The 26,824-nt window shown below is 34.8% G+C and overlaps 3 protein-coding genes across 9 annotated transcripts; 1 reads left to right on the top strand and 2 right to left on the bottom strand.

Moving 5' to 3' along the window:
• Window positions 1–810: 810 nt before the first annotated feature.
• LOC101210427 (autophagy-related protein 3) lies at window positions 811–7,250 on the top strand. 4 transcript variants are annotated; one of them, XR_969727.2, is made up of 11 exons: window positions 811–1,132; window positions 1,927–1,997; window positions 2,196–2,312; window positions 2,381–2,547; window positions 2,927–3,012; window positions 4,085–4,136; window positions 4,769–4,834; window positions 5,694–5,821; window positions 6,170–6,272; window positions 6,654–6,761; window positions 6,879–7,250. XR_969727.2 is itself a non-coding variant. In XM_004140463.3 (10 exons), the coding sequence occupies exons 1-9, from the start codon at window positions 972–974 to the stop codon at window positions 6,267–6,269; spliced, it is 948 nt and encodes a 315-aa protein (XP_004140511.1). In that variant the 5' UTR covers window positions 811–971; the 3' UTR covers window positions 6,270–6,272; window positions 6,879–7,250. The 4 variants fall into 4 exon arrangements, 2 of the variants coding, with proteins under 2 accessions (XP_004140511.1, XP_011656844.1); XR_969726.2 differs by having other exon boundaries at window positions 6,170–6,287; XM_004140463.3 differs by lacking the exon at window positions 6,654–6,761.
• Window positions 7,251–7,592: 342 nt separating this feature from the next.
• On the bottom strand, window positions 7,593–18,127 carry LOC101210671 (probable helicase CHR10). 4 transcript variants are annotated; one of them, XM_011658540.2, is made up of 17 exons: window positions 17,736–18,126; window positions 16,825–16,832; window positions 15,823–15,901; window positions 15,560–15,717; window positions 15,329–15,457; window positions 13,384–13,564; window positions 12,821–12,956; window positions 12,631–12,748; window positions 12,200–12,289; window positions 11,491–11,598; window positions 11,173–11,370; window positions 10,287–10,412; window positions 9,568–10,211; window positions 9,068–9,210; window positions 8,255–8,413; window positions 7,943–8,057; window positions 7,593–7,872 (listed from the first exon to the last, which is right to left on the bottom strand). In XM_011658540.2, exons 1-17 carry the CDS (start codon window positions 17,914–17,916, stop codon window positions 7,848–7,850), a joined length of 2,598 nt encoding a protein of 865 aa, XP_011656842.1. In that variant the 5' UTR covers window positions 17,917–18,126; the 3' UTR covers window positions 7,593–7,847. The 4 variants fall into 4 exon arrangements, with proteins under 4 accessions (XP_011656842.1, XP_031743555.1, XP_011656843.1 ...); XM_031887695.1 differs by having other exon boundaries at window positions 16,672–16,832; window positions 17,736–18,125; XM_011658541.2 differs by having other exon boundaries at window positions 15,543–15,717; window positions 15,823–16,832; window positions 17,736–18,125.
• A 1,695-nt stretch (window positions 18,128–19,822) lies between these two features.
• Window positions 19,823–26,437, bottom strand: LOC101219960 (nitrate regulatory gene2 protein). Its single transcript, XM_011658539.2, has 4 exons — window positions 24,923–26,437; window positions 24,431–24,615; window positions 22,826–23,049; window positions 19,823–20,951 (listed from the first exon to the last, which is right to left on the bottom strand). The coding sequence occupies exons 1-4, from the start codon at window positions 26,175–26,177 to the stop codon at window positions 20,168–20,170; spliced, it is 2,448 nt and encodes an 815-aa protein (XP_011656841.1). The 5' UTR covers window positions 26,178–26,437; the 3' UTR covers window positions 19,823–20,167.
• Window positions 26,438–26,824: the final 387 nt, after the last annotated feature.

Here is a 26,824-nt window from a genome sequence, read left to right as displayed (position 1 = left end):
ATAAATATTTTCCATATACCTTTTGGACGATAATTTTCCCTTTTAACGTGTTTTCCAGAGCTATTTAAAATGGTATAGATTTTTTTTTTTTTTAAATTCATTTTAATCAATTTAAAGTTTTCTTAAAATTTAGGTTTAACTGTTAGTTAGAATTTTAATTTTAGTTATAGTTTTCTGGACGTAGAAAAGATAGGTGAAATATAACAACTAAACTCTTCCTTGAAAAAGAAAAAGAAAATATGTGGTATTAACGAAATTTAGTGTGTATATGTATACATATATTAATTGAATGGTTAACCAAAGAAAGAAAAAATGGAAGCAACAAAGGTAGGGAGTTAGGGTTAACAAAAGAAAAAGAGATATAGTTGTGAAAATAAGAGGTTAGAATTTTGTAGAACATTTTGATTTTATTTTAAAATGATAAATCTCTTATTATTATTTTGATTTGGATGATTTAATTAAGACATGGATGAGTTGGGGAGTAAAAGAGTAGTTGTTAAGGGTTATAATAACCCTCATCTCCAATTAAGCAAATTTGTGTGGCAAAACGTAAAATTTCTAGTTAAGAAACTAAATTAAAAAAAGAAAGATTAGTTCTCTACACCTAATCTATAGGGTTTTTAAATATATTTTAGAGGTAAGATTATGTTATATATATATCCCTAACAAAGACTACAATAACACAAAATTTTATTACTACTAATCAAAGACTATATTAAGTATAAGTTTATTACCACTAAGGGGATGCGCACCAAACGGTCCGTTAGATAGTATCGTTACATTAAAAACATTTAAAAGAAACTTTACGTTTCTCCGTTGAAGCCCAAATTTGGGTCATCTCCCCCATTGAAGCCCAATTTCGGTGGTCGATCAGAGTCAAGCTTCTGCTGGGGATTTCAATCTTCTCTTCCAATTTCCAATTTCTCAATTCTTCTCATCTCGATTTATCAATCCCACCCAGATTTGAGATCATGGTTTTATCCCAGAAGCTTCACGAGGCCTTCAAAGGAACTGTTGAGAGGATCACCGGACCTCGAACCGTCTCCGCTTTCAAAGAGAAAGGCGTTCTCAGTGTTTCTGAGTTCGTCATCGCCGGTGATAATCTCGTCTCCAAGTGTCCCACCTGGTCTTGGTATTTTCTTCTCCATTTCCATCGTCTTGTTTTCTTTATTCGTTATAATTCTTGGATATTTTAATTTCGTATTATTCAACTGCTGAATTGAACGATTATCTTTATTATTAGATTCGGTATATCAATTTTCTTTTGTGAATCTTGTCATTTTTGTTAATTCTGTTTTCAAGATAGTGGATGGAGGTCGTTTATGGTTGTTCAAAGGACATTGTGGTCAGTTGGTCTGTGTCGAACTGAAAGCCTTCCAAATTTTCAATGTAGACGTTGTTGAAGGAATATAGTTAACTCCCTTTTAGTGGATGGTAGAGCTTTGGAGTGGTTGAGAAAAATCCTTAATGCCATTTCGGTCAGAAGTTCTTCAGAAACTTAAATGGAGAGTGGTTAAATAGTGATATCCCATTGGTTTTTCATATTCTTCTGAAACTATGTTTATAGCCTTCTTTGAGAAGCAAGTTGGTTATTCGTTTTCGAAGTATAAAATTTAGTGGAACGAAATTAGAGTAGAAATCATAGTTTGTGTTTTCCAACTTACTTTTAGGCTCTTCGTGGTTGGACGGACAGTCGTAAGTCATAACGCATATGTTGGTTACTTCCCATCCTATTTCTTTTTCAGGCAAAGGACAATGTGGGTCTTTCCACAATCCCATGAAAACTGACGTTATTAGTGGCTCACTTGTTCAGTTATACTTTTTATGTTCTCACCTCCTCTATTCGTTTAACTCCTTAAGTTCTGGAAGTGTTTTAAAATTTGTCTATTATGTGTTAAAATATCTTTTCCTTGTTCATGATTTTAGGGAGTCGGGTGATCTGAACAAGAGGAAATCATATCTGCCCCCAGATAAGCAATTCTTGATTACCAGAAATGGTATAACAGCACAACCCTTAACTTCATTGTTTTGTATCTCTAAGTATTATTCTCGTTTCATTGCCTTAATGAAAAGTCTCGTATCCTTTTCAAAAAAAAATTCAATAAGAATTAAATGAATTTTTGCGTAATAATCTTCAAACTTGAGCTTTGTTGAGCCATTATAACAATTAAGGTAATAGTTCACTTTCTTTCCAGTTCCTTGCCTGCGACGGGCTGCCTCTGTTGAAGAGGAGTATGAAGCTGCAGGTGGTGAAGTTCTTCTTGATAATGAAGATGGTGATGGCTGGCTGGCGACCCATGGGAAACCAAAGGGTACCTTTATCTATGAGTTTGAAGCTAGGGATTTACATTAGGTAAATAACATGTGCTCTTTCATGCAGAAGAAAAAAGAGACGAAGAGGAAAATTTGCCTTCCTTGGAAACTCTTGAAATCAGCAGGACCAAGGTTGTTAAGTCGATTCCAAACTATTTTGGTGGTGAAGATGAAGATGATGTTCCTGACCTGGATGATATCGAAGAAACTGACAATGTTGTTGGAACTGATCCAGTATGTAAATTAAATTTTATGAGCAAATTGTGGCTTAAGAATATTCCTTTTACTAAAGGGCCTGCATAATCACTGCCCACCCTCATCCGCCCCAAAATTAACAGGAGTTTCAGCTATATCTATGTTTTGCAAGTTTGAGCTTTAATCCATGCTCTCTTAATTTGCTAGGCATAGAATGTGGAGAATAATCTGGATTTTTTCTGTGGTATCTGATCTTGAAAAAACTTTCTTGGTTTCCACAGAGAAAGCTTTTGGTTCTTTTTTTCTTTTATCATATACACTAACAACCATTTGGAATTAGAAAAATATTTATCCTCACATCCTGCGGCAGTTATTTTTTGATGAGAGATTCATGTTCGCATTTACTACTTCATTGTAGGCCACCCTGCCATTGACCTACCAAATTGCCCACGAACCTGATGACGATAATATCCTACGAACACGAACTTATGATGTCAGCATCACGTAAGGAGATTTCTCTTGTTGTTCTTTTCGCTGTTTTTTTACTTATGAAGAATCGTATGTAATGTGTTGAATAAAAATGGATCGAAATTCATGAGTTAGGAGGAAAGAATCCTTCTATTTAGCAAACAAAAACTAGATGCAATTGAATAAATATCACTTGTAATGCAATTCGAGATATCCCACAAAAATTTTCCCTTCTATGAAATCCTCCACTTTTTTGACTCCAAATCTCCAAGTACTGCAAAGAATGGATTTAGGGGTAGAGTCATAAAATATTTGCATCAGATACCCCAAATGCAGGTTACTTTCTAGTTGTTTTTCATAGTTTTTCAGGAGAAAAGATAGTTATCATTAGGAACTTTTGGTAATTATTATTAGGTTCATTATTTTGAGCATTGGTGCAATACTTGGAGAATGAAGCCCTTGCCATTTTTCTTGAGTAGAAAATGAGGAAGTGTGGATTTATGGTTTAGAATTGAACTGCAGCCTATTCCATTGTTTTTTGTTCTTCCTTATCAATTTTGTGGTTATCTTATAACTGGTCATTAGTTACAACTTTTAAGGGTTTAGGCATATAGGTAAATGTTTCTGGTTTTAAACATTGTGGTCGTGAATTAAATCTTCAAAATTCACTACCACATTGGTACAACTGGTAGTGGTAGTGATCTTGGCTACAACCAGTGTTCCTGACTCTTAAGTCCTTTTGGTGAATCTCATTTAAAACCTACTTGATCTCAAGGACTCTGGGAAATATTGTTATTAATGAAGTTTTAGCTTTCCATGAGACATTTTCCTGTTGATTATTGTAGGTCAATTAAGTTTTATCAATGGTATATGTACATGAAATAACTATTAAACAAGGGAATATCCAGAGAAAAAGAATATACGAAAAATATCTTTGCAATAGTTAATCCTATGATACACCATGTATCTTTGTGAGGAAATTGTATCATGTCATGTTTGACCTAAAATAAGGAAGTTTGTTTATGTTCTATAATAATGCTTTTCCAGATTTCAAAAGTAGATAGTTGACTACAAGTTTGACAATGATGCTATTCTTTTCTAATATCAGGTATGATAAATATTATCAGACACCACGTGTTTGGCTTACAGGATATGATGAGGTTTGTATGTTTATGTGTATATGTATTTAAATGTGATTAACTGATAACAAAATGTTAATTATAATATTTTAATTTTCACACTACACATCTTGTTAGTGGGTTGTATAGGTAGAATATTGTGTGATATTATAACTTTGAAAAAGATCTAGACAACGAATGCAATGGAGTGAAATTGATTTTTTAGTTCTTCATTGGTGAATGGTAATTGGTGTGAATATAAAGAGGATTCAACGAGTGGCAGTTGTTTATCATCACTTTTCTATGTACTTCTCTGTAATGTATTTGTCTTTCTAGTTCAAATGCATATTGCCCATTGAAATTTCTTCTTATTTCTTGATTAGTTATCCCTCAATAGTTCATGGTTTATGTTTGATTACTGCTTAATAATGCTGTTTCATAAATTATCTTTTCTTTTCAAAGCTACAGAAAATACGGCACTAACTCTGCATGCTCACACTGACACCAACACTGCTTTCTATTGTGATAAAAGTTTTTTTTTCCACAATAGAATACAAATTTTTTACATGGACAACAATTTGTTATCTGATGCTTTAATTTGCAAGTTCTTTTAATGCTTTCTTACCCAATTTCTTTTAGCACATACATATTTGAATCATTGTGAACTATGACAGTCAAGGATGCTCTTACAGCCGGAACTTGTGCTTGAAGATGTTAGTCAAGATCATGCTCGAAAAACAGTAAGTTGTGAATATGTAATAATGTAGTTCTGCCATCTATATGAGGCCCAATTATTTGTTCTATATTATTTTCAGTTGATCTGTATGCTTAGGATTGACTTCTTCTTGTACCTTTTGCTATGCCACACTACTCAAAGAAAAGAGGAAAAAGAATATTAATAATCGAGAATTAGCTCTTACATCTAAATTCGAGACTTTATAAAATTTGAGAACTTGAACACAACAAATACACAAAGAAGAAAGAAAGAAAGAAGTAAAAACTTCTTAGTTAGCTAGTAACCTTTGCCTTTGCCTCCTTTATTCTGCAGCAGCTAAAAATCCAGATTTACAATGACAGTAATATCATATCCAGAAATGAAGGCTTGGCAATGAAAACATAATATTTTGATTAAACTTCTCAGGTGGAGCGAGACTTTGAAAGAATATTGACACCCAATGCACAACCTGGAACCAAAATATGGTTGGGTTCAGTTATGTCCATCAACTGAATTGTTGTTCTAAGTTCAAGTTCTCAGATAGTATGGATTATGGACTTCGATCCTTGTGGATGCGACAATACATAATTTTACACCTAGATAAGAGGCCCTATTTGGATTGACTTAAGAAAAAGATTGTCTAAAATACACTTCAAAAACTATTTTGAGTGGAAGGTGACTTATTTTTTAAATTAAAGACCTGAATGTATTCCAAACAAAACCAAGATTACCAACAAGAATCTGTTTTTGCTTTTGTATGCTGAACCAGTATGGGGGAGTCTGGAGAACCCATACATTTGTTTCATTGTCTACGAATGTCCTTACCAGTGTCATGTGGAACATGAATTTCCAAATACATTCTAAATTCAATATTTGGGATACAGGTGACCATTGAGGACCATCCCCACCTACCTGGAAAGCATGCGTCTGTACATCCCTGCAGACACGGGGCTGTGATGAAAAAGATCATCGATGTGTTAATGTCCCGAGGTGTAGAACCTGAAGTTCACAAGTAATTATTTCAGTCTCTATTTAAAACAACAGATCTCCCTACAAGTTTGCACTTCTTGACAAATATAATCTGTTTTGTTATTCTAAGTGATTATTCTATTCTTGGTAATGAAGAACCTGTTATTCTTTAACTCTTGGGTTCAAGAGTTCCTATATCACTCCAAGCGACACAACAAAAACTTTTTTCTATTCTTTTATTAACTTATTTATGTATAGGATTCCATTCACTCTATGGTTGGGAACTAATGATTGATTCTGTCTACAAAGATTCTGGATTTACTCATTATCCTTGTTCCTAAGTATCTCAATCTCCTCTACTTGTTAATATTTTTCCTTGTATTTTTTGTAGGTATCTTTTCTTGTTCTTAAAATTTGTTGCATCTGTTATTCCGACTATTGAATATGATTATACTATGGACTTCGATCTCGGCGGCCCTAGCAGTCAATAACTGGTATTGATAAGCATTGTGAGAACAGCTGATCTTAGTTCCTTTTCAGCTTCCATCATCTTAAATTCATGCTTGTGTATATCAAAATTGCTGCTTATTATTACTTTTTAGCATTTATTTATTGGAGAAATTGCATGCATTGATAGATTCTGTACAGATTATTTAGGTTTCTTTTCTTAGGAATAGTAGTTGCGTACAATGTTCTTAGACTACACTCAGTACCTTTTAAATAATATTTTCATCCTCATCATCATTGTAAAAATAGTTGTAACTGTAATGTTGTTGATCTTCCAGCTGCTTTCATGTGTTGAAATAAGTCTATTTCTTTAGAAAATTCATGTACTTTTCAATCATTCATATATTTACTTCAAACTTTTTCTTCAGCTTAGATGAAGTTTAGTCGTTTTGAAAATTTCTGAAAGCCAGAGATCATGAAGTGTCAATTCTCTCTTTGTTTAATCATTCATCGCGTTACTGCCAGTAGGAACACTTGTAAGTTTGATTGATCCATGACTATATAGCCCACCTTGTAATGGGCAGGCATTTCTTTATTGCCTTTGCTGTTCGTTGCTTGAATCCAGCCTGACTGTTTGAATATATTTGATGCAGATCCGGTTATACATACGTGTGGGACATTTCACATCTGATGTTTCTGCAAATACAGGCTGACCCCTCGCTCTTTGTACATACACAACATGGGGTCTAAAAGTTACCCTCTTTTGGGCATATTTTGTGTTTTGGAAGTCTAATCTTGCCATTGCTTTCTGTCAAATCTTAGTTTGGGCATAAAGATCATTTGTGGTTCTTTGTAACATAACATGGAGCAGAAAGTTTCTGCTCTTCACAACTTACTATTCAATGGGAATTTGTTTGCTATTAAACTAGTGCAGCAAAAACTCATTTTCATCTTGTTGGGAAAAAAAAAATTGATTGAATGCCATTATTGCAATATAATACCTACCTATTAACAATCTCTCTTCAGGTTATGGATTTCTATTTGGCTAGTTTGCAAATTAAATCTTAACCTTCACATTTAGTTTCTTTTTTAAGAATACACTCTTGTGTTTGTTAATTTGTTGGATGTCTTTTATGTATGATTTTGCATTCGTTATGGTATTATAAAACATTCTTTTATGCTAAAATAGGATTTAAAAACATACCATTGTAAAATATTCTTAAATGGAGAGGACACGATTTAACTTAACAAAATTTTAGAAGTGTAAACTAAGTTTGATAATGTGTTTGAATTAATATATATAAATGGACCATTCAAACTATTTACAAAATATAGTAAAATTCATCAAATTCTCCAAAGAAACTCTCTAAAGTAAATTTTTTTGTTGTTATATTTTGTAAATGATTAATGCACGACATTTTCTCTAAATAAAGTCTTTACTTTTTGCTCCAAACCACATACACAACATTTCATACACCAAATGGGAAAGGTTAGTTCCTAATATAAGAAAAGATAATTTTTTCATACACCCAAATACAAAAAGTGAACATTCAAATCTAGAAAACTTTTTGTTAGATACTCAGCAAAATCATGTACATAACAGTTGCCAAGAATGTCCAATCCTAAGATGTCCTTCGGTAGTAGTACCTGCACAAAATTCAAATAACATCAGCACTAACAACTCCGTCGTGTGAAAAGCAAGCAAAGAGAAACATACACGTAGATTTTAACGTTGTAGATGGAAGCATATTTTCGGAGAAGACGTTCCACAGTGTACCACTCGGAGCGATCTGATCCATCTTGGTAACCAATCCGTGGCATGTGGATTGAAGCTTTTAGAAAAGAAATGAATAACCACTTCAGTAGTATGACGACAGATAAACAATAGTTGACAGGTTTTTCAGAATCGTGAAGAAATTTCCATCAGATGAAATGAACAGAAGAGACGAAAACATGAAAGTAAAGGTTGAAAGCAACATTATCAGTGGCAAGGAATTGAACAAGAACCATATTTTGTAGCAATGGTTACCAGAATGTTTTGCTGCTGAAGATGATGCCTTTGATATGCAGTTCTCCAAATCTGGAAGAGAAATCTTGCTTCTTGGGACTTTTCGCCTTGGATTATAAGATTGTACAACAGCCAATGCAACCCATTGAGGAGCATTATCACTCTGTTGTTTGTTGTCATCTGCATCAAACAGGAATGAGAGGACAATTTTTGGAATGTAGTCCTACCTCCCACCATTAAACTATTTACAGTTATATTCGATTGAGCTTCCTTCTATGAGCTTCTCAATGCAACGGTAATGGAAAAGCTGTTACGTCACTTGCATCAAGTCCACAATAAGCGTAATCCAGGACACAATTCCCGCTCAGCTTATACTTCAAATCAAGAAAATAATCAATATCAAGGTAGCCTCTTTAGAAGGCTATTTATCTCCCACAACCCATGCTTCCTGAACTGATCCCTGATAACTACTAAATCACCAACTGACCGAGAAGGGTAAGCTCACTAGCTAAACACTGGATTACTCTGATACTATGACCCAAAAGCATAAGGGGATAGGTGAATATAAATTTAATATATTAAAAAAAAAAAACTATCCACATGCCCCAAGGAAACATTCACTAAGTTCTACATAATGCCACTACCAATATTCCCGATGTATTCAACTAATGTGGACGTAACTTTCAGAGTATAATTATTTTACTTGTAAACAGTGGATTGCTCCTTAGATATGATTCCTTTTAAGAAAAGCTTAGTTTGAATAAATAAAAACCCCATACCGTTTCTTTATTCATCACAAATCTCAGTACTGAGAGAGCAAAAGAGAACACTAACCAAGTTTTATGAGATGAAGATCACCAAGGTGTAGATCCCCAAATTCAGAAGCTCGTTCATATGCAGAAGGGACGCTTTCAGAAAGTTTTGCCAGCGCACCAAACATTCCGCCATGCCCCCAGCTTCCGGAATCATCAACACAACTGTACATAGGTACATCAAGTGGAACATATGAGATCATTCCCCCTTCTCGCCTCCCCCACAAAATACAAGCAATAACAATAATAATAATAATGAATCAGTCAATAAATAAAGTAATGATTAAAAAATAGCTTCACACTTGGGCAACAATGGAAGTAGTGAGATTCTAATTGATGTACATCTGGCGTAAGACATTGCAAGTAACGGCTGGTTTGGAAAACTTCACTTTACGCACAATACAAGATAAGAAAGCAAAGAGGCAAAAAGGCAACAAGATCACCTTGTACGTGATAATGGAAACAAAGATAAGGGGCATCACAAATAATTTTGCCTTCGCTGTAAAGGCATAAATATAAAACCTGAATATGATGGTAGGCTCGGATATACAATTCACTGTGGCTGATGGATGCGTGCAATCTCCATAGACAAAGTAAACAGAGCCAGCATCTGAAATTAGATCACCGTCATTAGGTAAGATTGGATCTTCAACAGATAATGAATGGTATCCAAGGGCTTCCCATTTAGATAGCTTCTTTTCCTCTGCTTTCTTCTTTGCAGCCTGAAGTTTTAAACTCTTATCTCTAGATAAAGTTTTCCGGTCTTCCAACTCCTTGATTTGGTTAGCACCAGGAGTTGCTTCCTTGAACTTCTCTATCCAAGAGCGATATGACACCTCATCAAGGCCTGGGTCAAAATTGAGAGAGGTAGTACCATTTGAAAAAGTTGTTGGATTAACCAAAAATCTTGTATCATCCTTGTTTGATAGTTTTTTATGTCGTAGAGCAATAACTTTTTCAGCCATTGCACTGACATTTGACACCTCAAACTCTCCTGATTTTTCATTGTCTACTTGGTCCTGATCAAAAACATGTAACCCAAATATAATAGATCGCAAGTCACTAGTTTCATTCATTGCAATATCTTCTGCATCCTGATCAATATAATCTTCACCTACAACCTTTTGGCTAAGTTGCAACTTCCTTTCTGCCCTTCGCATGATAACCTGCATAAAGAAACTAAATTCACAAATGGGAAAGGTGACCTCAGCTTGTTTCATACATTAAGTGGCAAATCTTACTTCTTCGACAGTTTGGGATGTAACTAGGTTTATGGACAACACATGATTTATTTGACCAATTCGATGTGCCCTTTGTAAAGCTTGCTTGTCCACCTGTGGATTCCAATCTTGTTCGTAGAATATAACCTGCAACACGATGAACATTAATGAATAAACAAACTTGAGTTATAACAATTAATCTTGTGTTCATTAATAGAATATGACCTATTACATGATGCACATTGATGATAAAACAAATTCAAGTAATAACAATTATAGAAGTATATGGTTGGATGAGATCGTTCTGCTTCTAGTTTACCTAACAAGTTAATTGAAAATTTAAGGTAGAATAATGCCAAGTGCCAATAAATTAATCACATTTTAAATTTTGAAAAACTATGGTCCCGTTTGATAACCATTTGGATTTTTCAAATTAAACTTCTACACTACTCCACATATTGAATTCTTTGTTTTGGTATCTACTTTTTAGGGGTATTTTAAAAAATTCAAACCAAAATTTAAAAACCGAAAAAATTAGGCCCCTTTTGGTAGCCCTTTTGTTTTTTGTTTTTGTATTTGAAAATTAAGTTTATTTTCTTCTCCATGTCTTACCATGATTTGCATCTTTCTTAAAATAATATGGTTCAATTCTTAGCCAAATTTCAAAAGAAAAAAACAAATTTTTGAAAGCTAATCTTTTAGGTTTTTAAATTTTGGCTTAGTTTTTTAAACTATTGGTAGAATGTAGATAACAAAGGAATAAAGTTTTATGTGAAAGTAAGCTTAATTTTCAAAAACAAAATCAAACACGGAGTAACTTACTTAAACCAAAATTTTATAGAAATTTGACTTCATAAAAATTACTACTTCTAAGCTCATATAAAACAAATATAAAGTTGAAGCTCACAGTATCAGCCGACACTAGATTCAAACCAACTCCCCCGGCTCTTGTGGAGATCAAAAAAACAAAAGCATCATTACGGGTAGTTTGAGAACTTCCCCCAACACTGTTCGAGCTGAAGCTCCTGATTGCAGCAAAACGCTCCTCAGCTCGAATTGATCCATCAAGACGCTCATAGGAAAAGTTCCGCAACTCCAGGAAGTCCTAATATGTTAGAAACATGATAGATGGTTCAACTTTAAGCCTAAGAATTTTTCTTACTTTCTTCTTTTGCTAAATAAAAATGCACATTACTATGTGAAGATGTTCAGAGGAACCTCAAACCTGTAATATATCAAGCGTATGAGTCATTTGAGCAAATAAGAGGACACGATGTTGAGATTCATGCAGTTTCTGAAGTAATTGATCAAGAACCACAAGCTTGCCACTAGCCTGATTAGATTAATGAAAAGCAATCGGAAAGTCAGAAAAGACAGGAACCAAAGATGAAAATTCTCAAATATTTGGATCGTTATGAACTCAAAGACTGCTTCCTTCACAATCAGGTAAATGTATTTTGACAATAAGAATACACCCTTTTCCTTTTTCATTTTTAGATATAATAAATTCCAAAGCACAAACGGTATGCAGAAATTGGCAACTATTACTTTATAAAGATCAATCACTCACATTAATGAGATTAAAAAATAAAATGGCAACTTATACCTTTAGTTCTAAACTTTCATGTTTGTCTTATTGTCACTACACTTATCTACAAGAGCGAAATGCCTACCAAACATTTTTTTACTTTTATAATATGAATAATGCTGAGATGACATTAAAAAAATATATATTTATTTATTTTTATAGACGACAATCTTCTTGATAAAATGATAAAACATTAAAAGGGGGAGAACCCCAATCAAAGGGAGTTACAAAAAAGCATCTCCAATTCAATCATTCAGAGAGGCCAAGCTATTAATGGAAATGGAAGAGCAGGTACACCAAGAAGCTACAGAAAAAACACATACTAACAAAAGAAAGGTCAGGTTACCTGAACCAAATGCTCTCCTTCCTCGTAAGGTTCGGGCTCAATACCAGGAAACAGATAAGGATGGCTACAAGCTTTTCGAAGTTGAATCACCTGCCAAGCAAGAGCTAAAATATTCAATCAATATTTGCAGTAACAGATGGACCCAGCAATAGAGTCTGCCAATGTCTGGTCGGTAAAAGTATTCCCACAGATTAGAAAATGCAAAACAAAAACTATGAAATCCAAAGAATCTGTAAATAAATAACAAAATAAAAGGTGCTTTGTTAAATGTAAAGTAGGTCAGTCAAGTAAAACTTGTTGCCTTGGATAATTCAATTCAACTGAAAACGCCTAAATTGGGGCAAGAAATCAGTCACTAAAAACAGCTATTCACCTACAATAACAGATAGATACCCAAAATGAAGCATGGAAGTTCAAGAAAAATGACATACAATATTCTGCAAAGATTGGTGGTTTGAGGATCCAGCCGAAACGGCAAGTAGTTTAGGCAGCTCCTTCCTCAATAATGACATGTAGACTTTCCTTTGAAGGTTAACCAAAGGTACCATCCTATGTGGAAATATAATCAGACATTAAACTAGTTACATGAGTATCAATAGAAGTGGTTAGCACAGTGCTTACACCGTTGTCTCAGTAAGAGGTGGTAGCAACAGAACTCCAGATTCACTAAGCTTGGCTTTTGTTCTTCTTAGAAGAAAGACTGATAGTACATACTTTAAACTCTTAAAATGTTCATGTCCATTCATTTTTCCATGACCTGTAAGTAATAATACAACACACTAATGAATTGAGAAAGAGCGTTGTTTCTTTTTTACCTCCAACAACTTTGTGATCCAAATTGAAACAGTATCGTGAACATTTTACAAACAGAGCTCAAACAAATATAAGAGGCCTCAGTTAGAATTAGAATTTCCAATACTTCAAGCAACAGGAAAGTAGATATGTAAACTTAGGTAAGTGTTAGTCATTCTTATGTTCCAAATTTTTTTCCATCTGTGCACAAATAGAGATAAAATACCAAGAAAAGTTCTAAAATATTCATTTACACTTCTGTCATTACTTATATAACAGTCAAAACTTATAGAGTAGTATATACGTTCTTCTTTAACATCTCAGAGGGCTTGCAAGAAGAGGCAAAAAAAATAGAAAAAAAAAGTGTTCCAACAGAAGGTAAGATAGATCACCTAAAGTAAGATCTCCAGAATCCTTGAATATAGAAATAAATTGATCAAGTGTACCAAAGACTGAAGGCATGCAAAAATGCAATAAAGCCCAAAGTTCGCTGAGATTGTTCTGAATAGGAGTTCCAGTCATCAATAACCGCCTTGGGATAAGAAAACGCTCTAGAAGTACATTGTACAGAACCTGTTTCCACATAACGTTATATACACTTATGCAATAAGAACTGCAAAAGAGGAAACGCTTTATTTCCAATCAGCAAGTAATTTTAAACACCCGGAAATTAGATACTCAAAAGATTGTTGAACTTGTCTACTCGAAATGAAAAGGCAAGACAGATTACCATGACAAGATCACATTTCATGCATAGTAGAACCCAATTCAGTAGCCAAACAAACATCATATGAATTGAAGGAACTAATATTTAAGTTTGGTTCACAATCTTACATAAGTGAGACATTTGAGAAGAAACTCCTTGATGGTATTTCATTAACTCAACATACACATGGGAAACATATCGAATAAAATGTAAAATTATACAAAGAACAAGTTTCACTTCACGAGTTTAAAATTTACATAACTACACAATTGGAAATTTGAGCAAAAAATGAACATCTTTAAATAAAAGGGTAAGAATATTTGGCGTGTATAGGACTGGTTTTCTTCAACAGTTCCTTCTAGGTCTGAATTATAGGAGAATTAGTTCCATTGTATTTTTCCATTTCTTAAAGGATTGGAGATTTTATTTGTTCTTTTGACATATAGTATGATTTACTATGTAGCTACATTTCTTGTCCCAGAAATTCTTTTGGGCGTAGATTTTATATTGCATGGCCAAGCTTTCCTTGTGGAAAAAAAATGAAACAGTTCAATACATAGGATTACACAAAAAGCAAGAAAATAAACAACATAAATAGCCCAAATAGTCTTAGGAACAGCTCCAATCAAGCAAAATAAGATATAAAGGGTGACTACAAAAAAAATCCACAGAAACATAAAGGCACGTGAAATCTAGAAAGGAACCACAACTCCACCAATGGCTTTCTACTTATAGAAACAACTCCCCCAATGGTTTTTCAATACCTCTAAAAATTTTATCGATCCTTCCCCCAAAGATCTAACTAAATGGCACAAAGACAACGTTACCTTTTACTGGAAGGGGGAATGGATAAGAAACTCCAACATGAAACTAAGAATCCTTGGGCTTGCAAACTAACAGAAAATGCCTCAAAGAATCTACACCAAAGAGACCTAGCAAACTGAAACATCCAAGAAGGTGATCAAGGTCCTCAAAGTTTCCCCACAAAGAATACAAATTTGACCCCCAATGAACTTGGACAAGAACTTCTAGAAACGATCAATAGTTCTCACCTTGCCAAGGAGAATCTGCGACACAAAACAACCAACCTTCTTTGAAATCTTCCTCTTCCAAAGAATGGAGAAGATTGGGAAGTTTTGAGATGAGGACGAAGCCACCGACAAAAAAAATCCATCGAAAGGACTAGGGCTCCAACACCGAAAGCTACTTCTATCTGGATAAAGTGACATCACCATTACCAATTAAACCCAGAAGGGCTATAACATCGTTAGCCTCCTTATCATACGGCAAACAACAAAGACCAAGGCAGATTCAGGAAGAGTTTCTAGAAGTAGAGAGGATTAGATGCCACGAAAGAGAACTTCGTATTTAACAAATGATAAAGATTAGAGAACGCCACATAAAGATGATAGTCCCCTAGCCACTTGTCTTCCAAGAGTAAGTTTTATGCTTGTTGCTTACAGTACAATTAATGAATAGAGAGAAGCAATCTAGAGATACCAGCCTACTTTTTCAAAATGGAGTTCCCTTCACAATATCTTTTCCTTGGTTCCTTAACATAAATCCTTTTGCAAATTAGGAATAGTATATGTTCACAAGTAAAAGAGGTAGCATATGATGCCTTTACATACACTTGAAGGGTTTTTAAGTCTCTGTGCTTCATCAATGACAGCATATTGCCAAGGTATCTGAGAAAGGAAATCCTGGTCCATCAATGCTATGTCATATGTTGTCAACAAAATGTCGAAAGGAAACAACGCCTGTCAAAATTTCCAATAACTTCACACATCAAAAACAGAACCACTTCAAAAAACAAAAACTTCTCAACGAGAAGATAACACATACAATGTCATTAAACTCACATCAGATACTGGTTGCTCAGTTGCATGCTCACACATACGCCTGCGTGCATTTCTTCTGGTTTCTTTATCTCCAACATATTGAAGAACTTTTAAACATGGAGCAAATTTGACAATTTCTGATACCCAACCATCTGTCACGCTTAGAGGGCATAATACCACTATGAAAAACATGACAACGAAAAAAAGTATCAGTCCAAACTTGTGCAAAAGAAACTGACCCACGGTTTTTGAAAATCAATAATAGAAAAATGTATTCAACTCACAAAATGGTGTCGGTGATATCTGATGGACCTTCAAATAACTAAGAAAAGAAATGGCTTGCAAGGTTTTGCCCAACCCCATCTGTTCATAATTCATTTAAAGAGGTATAGAATAGAAATAGGAAAGAACAGCATGAATAAGACTTAAAAGAAAAATTAACTATTCTGTTTTAAAATTTTAACAGATTAACCAAAATGATAAAAGAGAGTATGATTTAAGAAAAAAAACAGACTTAAGATGGATTAATCTGAGCTGACTAAGACTCAACTAACCTAAACTCAGAAGGACATTGAAAAAGCTCAACTAGAGATCATTCCAGCCAATGTACTTGCTACAAAAGTAGTTTAATATAAAAATGTGAACTTTCTCTTCAACTCTAGTTTCAACTCAACACCACAAGACCAAAAGACTAGAGTACTAGAAAAGAACAAAAATAAATTTTCTGCACTACTACTGCCAATCATCATCCTTCAGCATTGTTACAGTGAAGAGGGAGAGAAATGAGAGGTAATGTGACAAACAGTGAAAGAAAGTCCAGTCTGGGTTGCCAACAAAGTTCGTTGCACGCATTTAACGAGCCCTCCTTTTGCTCAACCTTTCTAATTTTTCTTCCCACGAAGGGTACGAAAATATGATATTAATGATAAGTATAAATTAATGCTTAATCACATAATTGAGGAAGTTTATTAAAATATCCTCTTGGATTGTCATGTTGTCGCCAAGGAATGAGTGTATGCAACATCATAAATTTCATATGATGTTATAGTACGGTATATCATCTAATTACAGTAATTTTCCCATTTTAACATCGTCTCACTTCACTTTAAGGATATAGTTTGGGCATTCCTCACCACCAAAAAATTAAAGTTTGCCAGCCGTGAATCAATGATGCACATCAAAAGTCCCCAGACACAATCCTAGACTTTAAGGATTATTTTCAAGCATAAAGTACTTTGAGTTTAATGCAACCGCACTCCAACGTCGTGATGGTAAAGAAACCATACCTCATCACCTGGAGGGGGGGAAAGTTCACTATCAAAATCCAGTTTAACAACCAAGAAATATGTCATAACTGCATATAGATGAATGTGAGGTCAACCATGAAAAGGAAAGGGATTAATGTATGAGTGTTGGAAACATATAGAATACGTCCAAAAAAATTAACTCTATAATGAATTGGAAAATTCAGTACTTTCTAAGTCAGTAAGGTGCCAAAACAGCTTGAATCCGAAAAGTGGGAAGATGCAAGCATTAACAAAGAAAAGAACCCGTAAACAAAGATTATCCACGCATAGTTTATATGATATGGTTAACCTTTACAGTGCACCAATACTTAAAATAAGAGCAAAATTCAACGAGCCAACAAAACTCCAAATTCAAATAGGTTATTTGTTTCGCAAAGTTGCAAGAATCAGATCAATATTATTACAAACAGATAGAAAAGCATGGATTAAGGGTAAAGTGTGCAGAAACTTTAGCGTCTAAGGCCTTAAACGGAGCACATTTGAGTCGAAGAAACACACAATAGTAAATTTCTAGAACGCAGAAACCACAATAGGGCTTTCATAAATTTTATTTTTAGTTGCATTCAAGATTCGGAAACGAATATAGAGTAAATTTTCAGTGATTATAAAATTAATGCAAATGGGAGAAATGATGAATTACAGAGTAAAGAAGCAAATTCAAAATTCTGAGATTGTTAGTTGGCTAGTGGACTCAAAGTAGAGTCTATTCAAATCAACGACTTCTAAACAAAAATTTGGTCAACCTTCCGCGACAAGTACAAAATGAAGAGATAATAAAAGAAAAACATAAAGAGTATAGAAGAAACTAGTTCAAATTATACGATAAGAAAATCGGGGATCATCAGCTCATTTAACAACAATAATTCCTAAAAATGAGATGGAAGTGTAACCGAGAATGACGTTGACCCCAAGATGATATCGCCGAATTAGCCATTGAACTCCATCGATTTGGTAGGGTTTCAGAGTCGCCGTAACTCCGAAATCTGGAGAGGATTCCGATGAGTTGTCGGAGCCAGAATCGTGGAGAAGTATGAGCTTCGCCGCCGCTTTTAACCTTCTCTCGTAATTCATCTCCTTCAAGTCCTCACCAAAAGAAAACTTGCCGATGAAGAATCGACTGTGAATTTAACCGCCGTATGACGGCGCCCGAAGTTTTCTCCGATCAAAGGTGGCGAGGAAGGAATAGAGAAGGACACGTGTGTGTCAGTGTGTACGGAGATCAAATTTCATCCAGCACGTTGCGCGCCAAAGTTGGAAAAATCTTTCTTCGCAAGAAGTCGTTTTTCTAAAACTATTTTATATAAATATTTTGATTTTCTTTTTATTATTCAATTTTAATTTATAAAATTAGTTTTCATGTTTGATTTCTAAAATATTAAATAAATGTTAACTTATAGATTTTGAAAACATACCTAACTATGCATTTCTTTTAGGTAAATTATTATTATTATTCAACCACTAAATTTACCATTTCCTTAAAACAAAACCATTCAAACCACTTTTTAACCAAATTTGAACCAACTTAAAGTAAAAAGAACTAAAAAACTAATACAATTTAAAAAAAAAAAAGTTAAGAACGAAGGATTGAACCTTCGATCTCAATTTCGGTAAAAAGATTAGTTTAAATTTTTCGTGACTGAATTACTATGTAAATGTTAAAAAAATATTTGACAAAAAAGAGCATAGAAATCATTATTACTTATAAATTATTTATTTCACATAATTAATAATTAAATTGAATGTTCAAAAATACTCATAATCATGGCTTACTTTATTTCATCTCTTAGCTAGAAGTAAACTCTACTTAATTTTCTTAATGAGTTTTTTTTTTTTTACTATTTCCTTTTTATTATTATTTAATAAGTTTTAGTGACTAACTAAATTAGTTTTAAACAAATGTTTCCAAATATAATAAATAAACAATATATATAAAGTAAGAACCCTATGCTGAGTTTGAGGGTTTATTAATTATAAGTAAAAGATATTAATATAATGAACATTGAACAGTGAGAAAACAGTATCTGCTTCATTGTCTCTTATTTCATTTTTTAAAAAGTATAAATGTTTTTCATTTCTGTATTGTGATCCTATTTCCCTGCTTCTTGTCTCAAGAGTTAAAAGACCCCACCTACCCATGTTTCATGTCAATTTTACGCATTTTGAACTTTGAACAATAATAGATGCATTTTATCCCAACCCCTTTACAAAAATCAATTTCAACTTTTTAAGACATGTTGACGGGACATTTTCAAAATAACAAAATAAATTAAAATATTTAGAAGCTATAGTAATTCAAAATTTTGAATTTTATCAATGATGTCACTAATAGAAACATATCAATAACTACCAATGTCTATTATTTGATAAAATCTGAAAAATTTTGCTATATGATCTAAATATTGTCTATTTTTTACCATTTTTCAAATCGATCTTTTATTGAGCTTTCATTGGTGTGCCTAGTAGTAGGTTAAGAGTTGTGTAATATAAATGTTCAAATTTTTTTAAATTTTGTGTTTGACTTCTATCAACTAAATTAATAATTTAACAATAAAAAAATTGACTTCTAAATTTTTTTACTATAATTTAGAACTAATTTAAAAAAATACCTTTTTAATTCAACATGGTGTAGTGATCACAATTAGGTTAAAGAATCATTTAGATATTTTTCTGTTTAGTCTCTACTTTGAATCTTTAAGATCCATTTGTTGTTAATTTAACGTCAACTTCTTAGTTGAGAATACATCAAATAAAGACATCAACCAATTGACAAAAAGTTCGCATGTACGTATTATATTATCATAAACCTAAATGGTAAACAAATTATTACTAACCCCTCACTATAATAAACAACTCAACGCGTTAGTCCAAGGTGTCGCCCAAAAAAGGCAAAAAAGAGGAGCATACCATAATAAATAAAAGCAAAATTATCAAAAAAAAAAAAAGTAGCTTCTTAAGAGGGGAGGAGGAGAATGGTGAATGGTAAGAAAAGCAAGATGCTTTGTATTTATTAATATGACTGAAAATGTGAATTTGATACAACAATCCAAGCAATTTCCTATACAGGCAAATATTTTTGTTTAACCCCCCAATAAACAATGGGGAAAAGGAAAAAGAAAAGAAAATTTTTAGAAGGATCAGAGTGCAAAAATTCCAAATATTTACAGATTAATAAAATTCTCCAAAATGTATTACTAATTACTTACCAATAACGATAATATCCTCCTCCCCTCATCTAAAGAAAATTCCTCCAGCCTTGTCCCAACCCAACTCCATTCTTTCTGCAACCAAAAAAAGGAAAGACCATATGGGGGGGAAACAGTGTCTATTTGATAGAATAAGAGTGAGTACAAACCGACTCGAGCGCCTCTGTGAACAAGGCCGAGAAGCTAGTCAAGGCCTGGAAAACCCCAGGCAATCCAGTTTGAAGATTGTTAAGTGTCATTGCTCTTGTCACTTCTACTGCTTTGGAATGCTTTATCTTTTCCTCTTCGACTCGTCTTTGGCAAGCGACAAGCTCGATTTTTTTCTCGGCTAGAGGATCCCGAGCATCTAATATATGGCCATTGTCGGCGGGTCCAGTGTCTGGAAGTCCTATGCCAACCATGGAGTAAGAGTTGTAAAACTTTTTCTCTAAGTGCATGATTGATGCAGATTTTTTCTCAAACTCCTTTGATGCTGATTCGGTTCGTTTTTTAATCTTAATCTCTTCGGTTTGTTTTGCAGATATCACATTAACAACATTGATGAAACTTTTGATCGCCACGGAAGCAACCGTGTCGGGGACACGATCTAGAGCAAGCTTCCACTGATCAAGAAATATCTCAGCAGGTTCCTTGTTGTCAGTTAAGCTGTCGTTGTTGACTGGAATATAGGAGAGTTTAAGCCAACCATGGAGGGATCGGATAAAGTCACGATGGAACTTTATCAATCGACAAAAACTAGAGTGCCAAGCTGTGACCATGGATTCGAGATCACGGGTTGCCTGACGGTGCAATTCAGAAGTTGAGTCACCGTGACTTGTTTGGTTAACAAGACCCCGAACCTGTTGCACGATGTTGTTCTGGATGTCATGGTATTGGTGCATTGATCTCCACATGTACATTAGCCTGCATCATAAAAAGAAGAAAATTAAGTACAATTACAGTGTCTTGTTAAAACAGCCCACACAGATACACGACAGAATCGAATGGCAGAATTCGTGTTTTCATAGAAAATCAAATACAGTCCATGGCTTTGAAGTGAAAAACATAATAATAAATAATAGAAAGAGGAAAAACTAAGACGAGTCTTATTTCTATGTCAAGAGACAAATTGTTTGCATATCTCATAAAATATTACAACGAAGGTTGGAATGTCTAGAACATGTTATTTGGCGCTTCGAAGAACATGAGGCTGACCCTTGACTTTAGAGAATTGTGTTGTATATACTCTTTAACCCTAGAGGCACCACTATTCTATATTCTGAATAGTTCTCTCAAATAAAATTGTTTTCTATCTTTGCAGGCGTAGCAAACACTCTATTAGTGAATCACTCTGTGTCAATTCTTACGTTTTTCTGTTTATCTTTATTTCTCAATTTCATAATAAAGAGAATAGATGAAGACCAATGTTCTTCAATCCTTGATACCTCACACACACACATTCAGTGCATATTTCTAGGTTTCAAAATTGTAACAGATTCCCTTACCATGAGGTAGTTTGTATCTTTAGCCAAAATCAAAGTCTACTTTGAGGTGGCTACAAAATGCGACACTAAAATTATTCTTTGTTATCTTTGAACTGTGAAGAAAAGGAAGCCACCGATCAATCAATCACTTTATGGACACTGTAGTATAGAAATATCGCACCCTTCAGATGATAAGAGTTGACATCTAATGAACGCTCTCTTCAGATGAGTATCTATCAGAGATTTGGGGCCATATTAAGACTCAACTCCAGAGAAACAACTCACAATGCAAAACCGAGACAAAAAGACATTCCGGGATTACTCCAGCCGTTGCATATAATGTACGCTTAGGCTGGTGGTGGGGGCTTTAATTGGCTATTTTCCTTTATTTCCAAAGAGCCAAATGACAAAATTCAGTCACTAGACAAGCATTGCCATTCCTTGACATTGTTAGACAGAGATCACCCCACAAAATAGAAAACATTGGATTCGTGGAACAGTTGATCCTATTGCACAGCTTGAAACATATCACACCATCAATGACGTCAATAGCTCAAATGAAATATGATAATATCTATATAGTAGGCCAGTACCGGGATAGGGGCCACTGATATTATGTTAGGAATCGGATCCCAAACACACACGCAATTATTGATACAAATAAATTGCAATATTAAAAAGAAATCACAATATAACAATATTCTTTCAAGAGGATTATCTCTTTGCCACAAAGTACCCATAATGGATAATCCCAAAATATGACCTACCTAGAAACCTCATCTCCCACTATTTATAAAGTTATAACCAAGTTCCACTGAGCTAATTACCAAAATTCCTTCACTACAATCCTAATAATATTTTCAATGTATTCCTTTTATCAGTACTCTCACACATTATTAGGTTAACATCAAGTAAACAATTATTACGACACAATCAACACATGCAAAATAGTGCTAGGATACACGAGTGACAATCATTGGCACATGCAAGGAAAAAGTTTCTAAATGGTGCAATTCAAGTTAATAGAACTTGTGAGTTAGTAAAACTTTTTTTTAAAAAAAAAGACAAGAAATAATTTCATCAATGGAACGAAACTATCCAATTGAAAGCTTCATAATCATAAGACTAGCCTATTTTCAAAAGACATAGTTATCCTAGTCTGGAATGTGGCTGATGCCATCAAATTTGAAATTCAGATAATGGAGGGATGTGTGAATTGCAATATCTTGTCAATATTACTGCTGCACGGTTTTCATCACATAATTTTGCACCAAAAACAATTTCACAAAAACAAGCTGAAGAGAGTGGAATTACCCATGGCAAAGTTCAACAAGCTGAGGAATGAGATCCGAATCTCTTAGACCAACTATGGCAGTAGAAGTTGTATTGACAGCTTGGGATGTGACAATAATTAGTGACTGCAGTCTAGTTATAGCAGCCTTCGTCTTATCTAACTTGCTTTCATCATCCCCCTTGTACTCCTGACTCTGCAACGATGACAATTTCTTTTCATGTTCAATCTTCACACCTTCTCTAGCCTGGAAAGAATTTTATAGAATGCGTTAACCATCAAAAACACCCAACACTAATGTAGTTTCTATACATAATCAAAATGTGAAACCAAGCAAGGATAAGAAGCACGTAATATACAAGGGGGGGCTTTGAAGGAATAAAAAGTAATGACATCTATCATTTTCTATCACATTTTGAGAGAGAGAGAGAGAGAGAGAGAGAGAGCGAGATAATGAATAGTCTAGGAGGCACAATGATAGTCACCATAAAAAAACATACACGTATTCTTCCATTCTATCTTTGTGTTCGGAATTTCGAAGTTACGGAAACATATTATACCATACTTTCAACAATGAATTAAATACTAGAACATCAACGCACCCATTACAAATTCAACCCTAAACCATATATTATAACAGAAAATAACGATCTACACTCTGATTAGTGGTTAAAGGCCTGTTTTGGAAGACTTTCTAAATGTTTTGAAAAGTGCTTTGAAGGGGCATTTTTAAACAGTTAAAAACTCCTTACATTACAAGAGTTGACATACAAATAAGAACGGAGCAAAATAAAAATAGAAGAAAGTTGGCCATGTGATAATAAAATGTAAATTTTTTTAGATTACTTCACAAACAAACTTATTTTACAAAATAAAATGCAGTTGGCTAACTTGGCGTAAGACACAAATTACAAACGACTAAAAGAATAAAGTATAGTTTAAAGAAAGCTTCTAAAAAACTCCACAAACAAACTCATTTTAGTTAATAAAGTGGAGTTGGTAACTTGGCGTAAGACAATTACAAATGACTATGAAATACTAAAGTATAAAGATCAAGCTTCTAAAAAATTGGCTAGCTATAAGCCTATAACAACTTCTAAATATTCAAACCCGCACGTATAATCACAAAACAAATATATTAAAATAAAAAAAACTGTTGTCTATAACAACGTGTCGATAATTCATTTCACTTAGCCAGCCGCCAAGAAGGATAAGGCCTAAAAAACAGTGAATTAGGCTGACCCATTTGTCAATAAGACAAATATTAAAGGGTAATATGGTCATTAAAATAATTTCACCGAAAGATGTTTGTTATTCAGACAAGACGAGTAGACGACGTTTCAAATCACGAAAATACCACACCCCTATGGTCAAATTGCGACGCCACGGAGGGTATTATCGTCATAAAAGGTAAAAACCCAGTGGCATTTACGTCATTTTGAGATCTCTGCTGTGGACTCACGCTAACATGTAGCAGAGACATTGCTGAGTCATATTTCTAAAAACACCTTTTTGACAAAATAAAATACTTTTTTCCACATTAAATAGTAATTAATAATAAAAAGAAAAAGGAAAGTTAGAAATTAAGAAAAGGTCTCTCTATCGCTTTTTTCTTTTTTCTTCTTTACCTTCACTTCTTGGTAGAGTTTCTTCTCCCAAGCCAAAAGCCGGTCCAATGTCGAACAGAGGCTTTTTGAACCGCCAGGTTGGTCGAGCGAACCGGTGTCGAGCCGGTACTTGACCGACAATGGCGGCTTGGAGGTCCAGGTCGAGCTCAAGGTGCTCAACACGCTGCTCGAATGGTATACCGTCTCTGCAAATTGAACCAATCAAATTTCAATTTGGAATGATGGAAGAGAAGATCAGTTAAGAATTAAGAATTTCAGTTGAAAATCAAGAAATTAGGTTTCTTGTTTGGTTCCTGAGAAATTGAGAGAAAATTTGGGAGAGTTTCCAATTCATATGATAATTTTAGTTAATGTGATCTGAAATAGCTGAATTGATCTATGAGAAGTCTTTGGACTACAAGAATTTGATTCAGAATTTCAGTATTTTGATCGTTGAAACCGAAATTTCTAAGCAGTTTAAGAGAGGGAAAATGAAGATGACTTTGAACTTACTTTTTAGATGTCGAAAGCTTTTATCCAATTCTGCTTTACCAATTTCTAGCATCTTCGAAACTGAATCTCCTGCAACAGCCGCCTTCTCGAAGTTTTCTTTGAGAGCATCAACAATTTCCTTCAAATCTTTATGCCTCACAACCATTCTCAGGTCGGAGATCTCACCGGTTCGGAAGCTTCCTGCGGAGGAGCCTGCGTCGTCGAACTTCTCCATCTGCGTTGCGTATTTGGCCGGTGGAGGAGGAGTCACTGGTTCGGGCGCTACGGACTCTGTTCGGATCGAGGATTCGAAATTTGAGCGAGTGTCAGCCTCTGATCTCAAATCGGCATCTGTACCGTCAATTTCATCAATGTCTGATGAGCTCGTGGTGCTGTAGTGATCTCCCCAATCGCTGCATTGAACCTCTTCTCTCTCTGTCTCCGTGTCGTCGAGATGGTGCTTCTGTTGCTGGAATTGATGACCGTCATCTTTTTTGCTCTCCGATTTCCTGTGGAAGAAGGTATACTCCGATTGCTCAGTTTCGTCATCGTAATCATGATAATCGTTGTTTGGATGAGGCTTCGGTTGTATCTGAGTTTGAGACCGACTCTGGAAGAATTCGGATGAAGGAGGTGATGGAGGATAAAAACTCTCCCAGTTCCAGACAGAGGAAGCTTGAGAAGGAGTACTAGAGTAAGTGGAATTAGGATAAGCAGTTGGAAAAGAAGCAGAAAAGCTAGATTTCTCACTCCTCGGAGAAGAAGAAGGATCCGATTCCGAGAGAATATGAGGGAGCTTCGGCGTCTGTTTACGGCGGCGATGTTGCCGGTGCGAAACGGAAGACGAAATACTAGACGCAGACAGAATATGCGGAAGCTTGGAACTCGCTATAGTACGCGACGGAGAAATAGAAAACGACGGCGGCGCCGGAGGAGGATGGAGAGAAGGCGACGGCGACGGCAACGGAACACTAGACCGGACAGAATTCGTACCGGAAACTCCTCGCCTCAGAGGTGGCGGCGGTGGAGTATGTGACTGGAGAGGATTTTGGGCGTTGTGAAGAAAGACGGCGGGGGTTTGGTCGGAGACAGAGAGGGGTTCGCCGGCGGCGAAGGCACAGAGAGCAGAACCGGTGAGGCGAAGAGAACGACAGTAGTCGGCATGTGCGGCGGCCAAATGATGGCGAGAATAGACAGCCTCTTTCATGAGACGGCGGCGCTCCTTGCAGCGCCGAACAGTGTCTTCTTGGTCGAGCTTTGAAGCTGTACAGCCCATTGTCGACTCAAAGGGCCGACGGCGGAGGGTGGTAGTCGGCGGAGGGCGGTGGGGGATGAGAGTTCAGAGTTGAGTGTTGCTTTGTTGGAGAGTGGAGAGTGGGGAGTGGGAAGTGAATGAATATATCTATGGGACTAATTTTGTAAGCGATTCTTTCGCTGTTCCAGCGGCCATTTTGGGTCTCTCCCTTTTTTCTTTCCTTTCTTTTTCCTCTTAAAAAGAGATCATCAAATTTGGACCATTTTGTTTTGCAACTTGCGGGGGAATATCTTACTTAATATATATCTCCCCTCTTAAATTTCTAAACTATCTAAAATTACTAATTTCGTCTCTATACTTTCGAATGTTTTAGATTTTAGTTCCTATTATTTCACATTCTTACTATACTACGAACATAATTATTTGTCAACACGAACATAATTCAATTAGTATAGACTTATACTATCAATTTTGAGATATAAGTTGGATTACTACTTTCATGTATTATCATAAAAAATATCGTTCATTGTTTTATTCTAGGAAAAGGACTTTATTTGCTTGTATATATACTTCTAATTTAACTAAAACTTGTCTAAATTTTGGGATTTTAGATTTGATTGCAATGTTTAAAGTTGAAAGATAACTATGGAGTGAAGAAGCTTTCCATT

Source organism: Cucumis sativus, chromosome 6, assembly GCF_000004075.3.
Source record: "Cucumis sativus cultivar 9930 chromosome 6, Cucumber_9930_V3, whole genome shotgun sequence".
NCBI lineage: Eukaryota > Viridiplantae > Streptophyta > Magnoliopsida > Cucurbitales > Cucurbitaceae > Cucumis > Cucumis sativus.
Note: the sequence above shows the minus strand (reverse complement) of the source record. Positions and strands in the feature narration are given on the sequence as shown.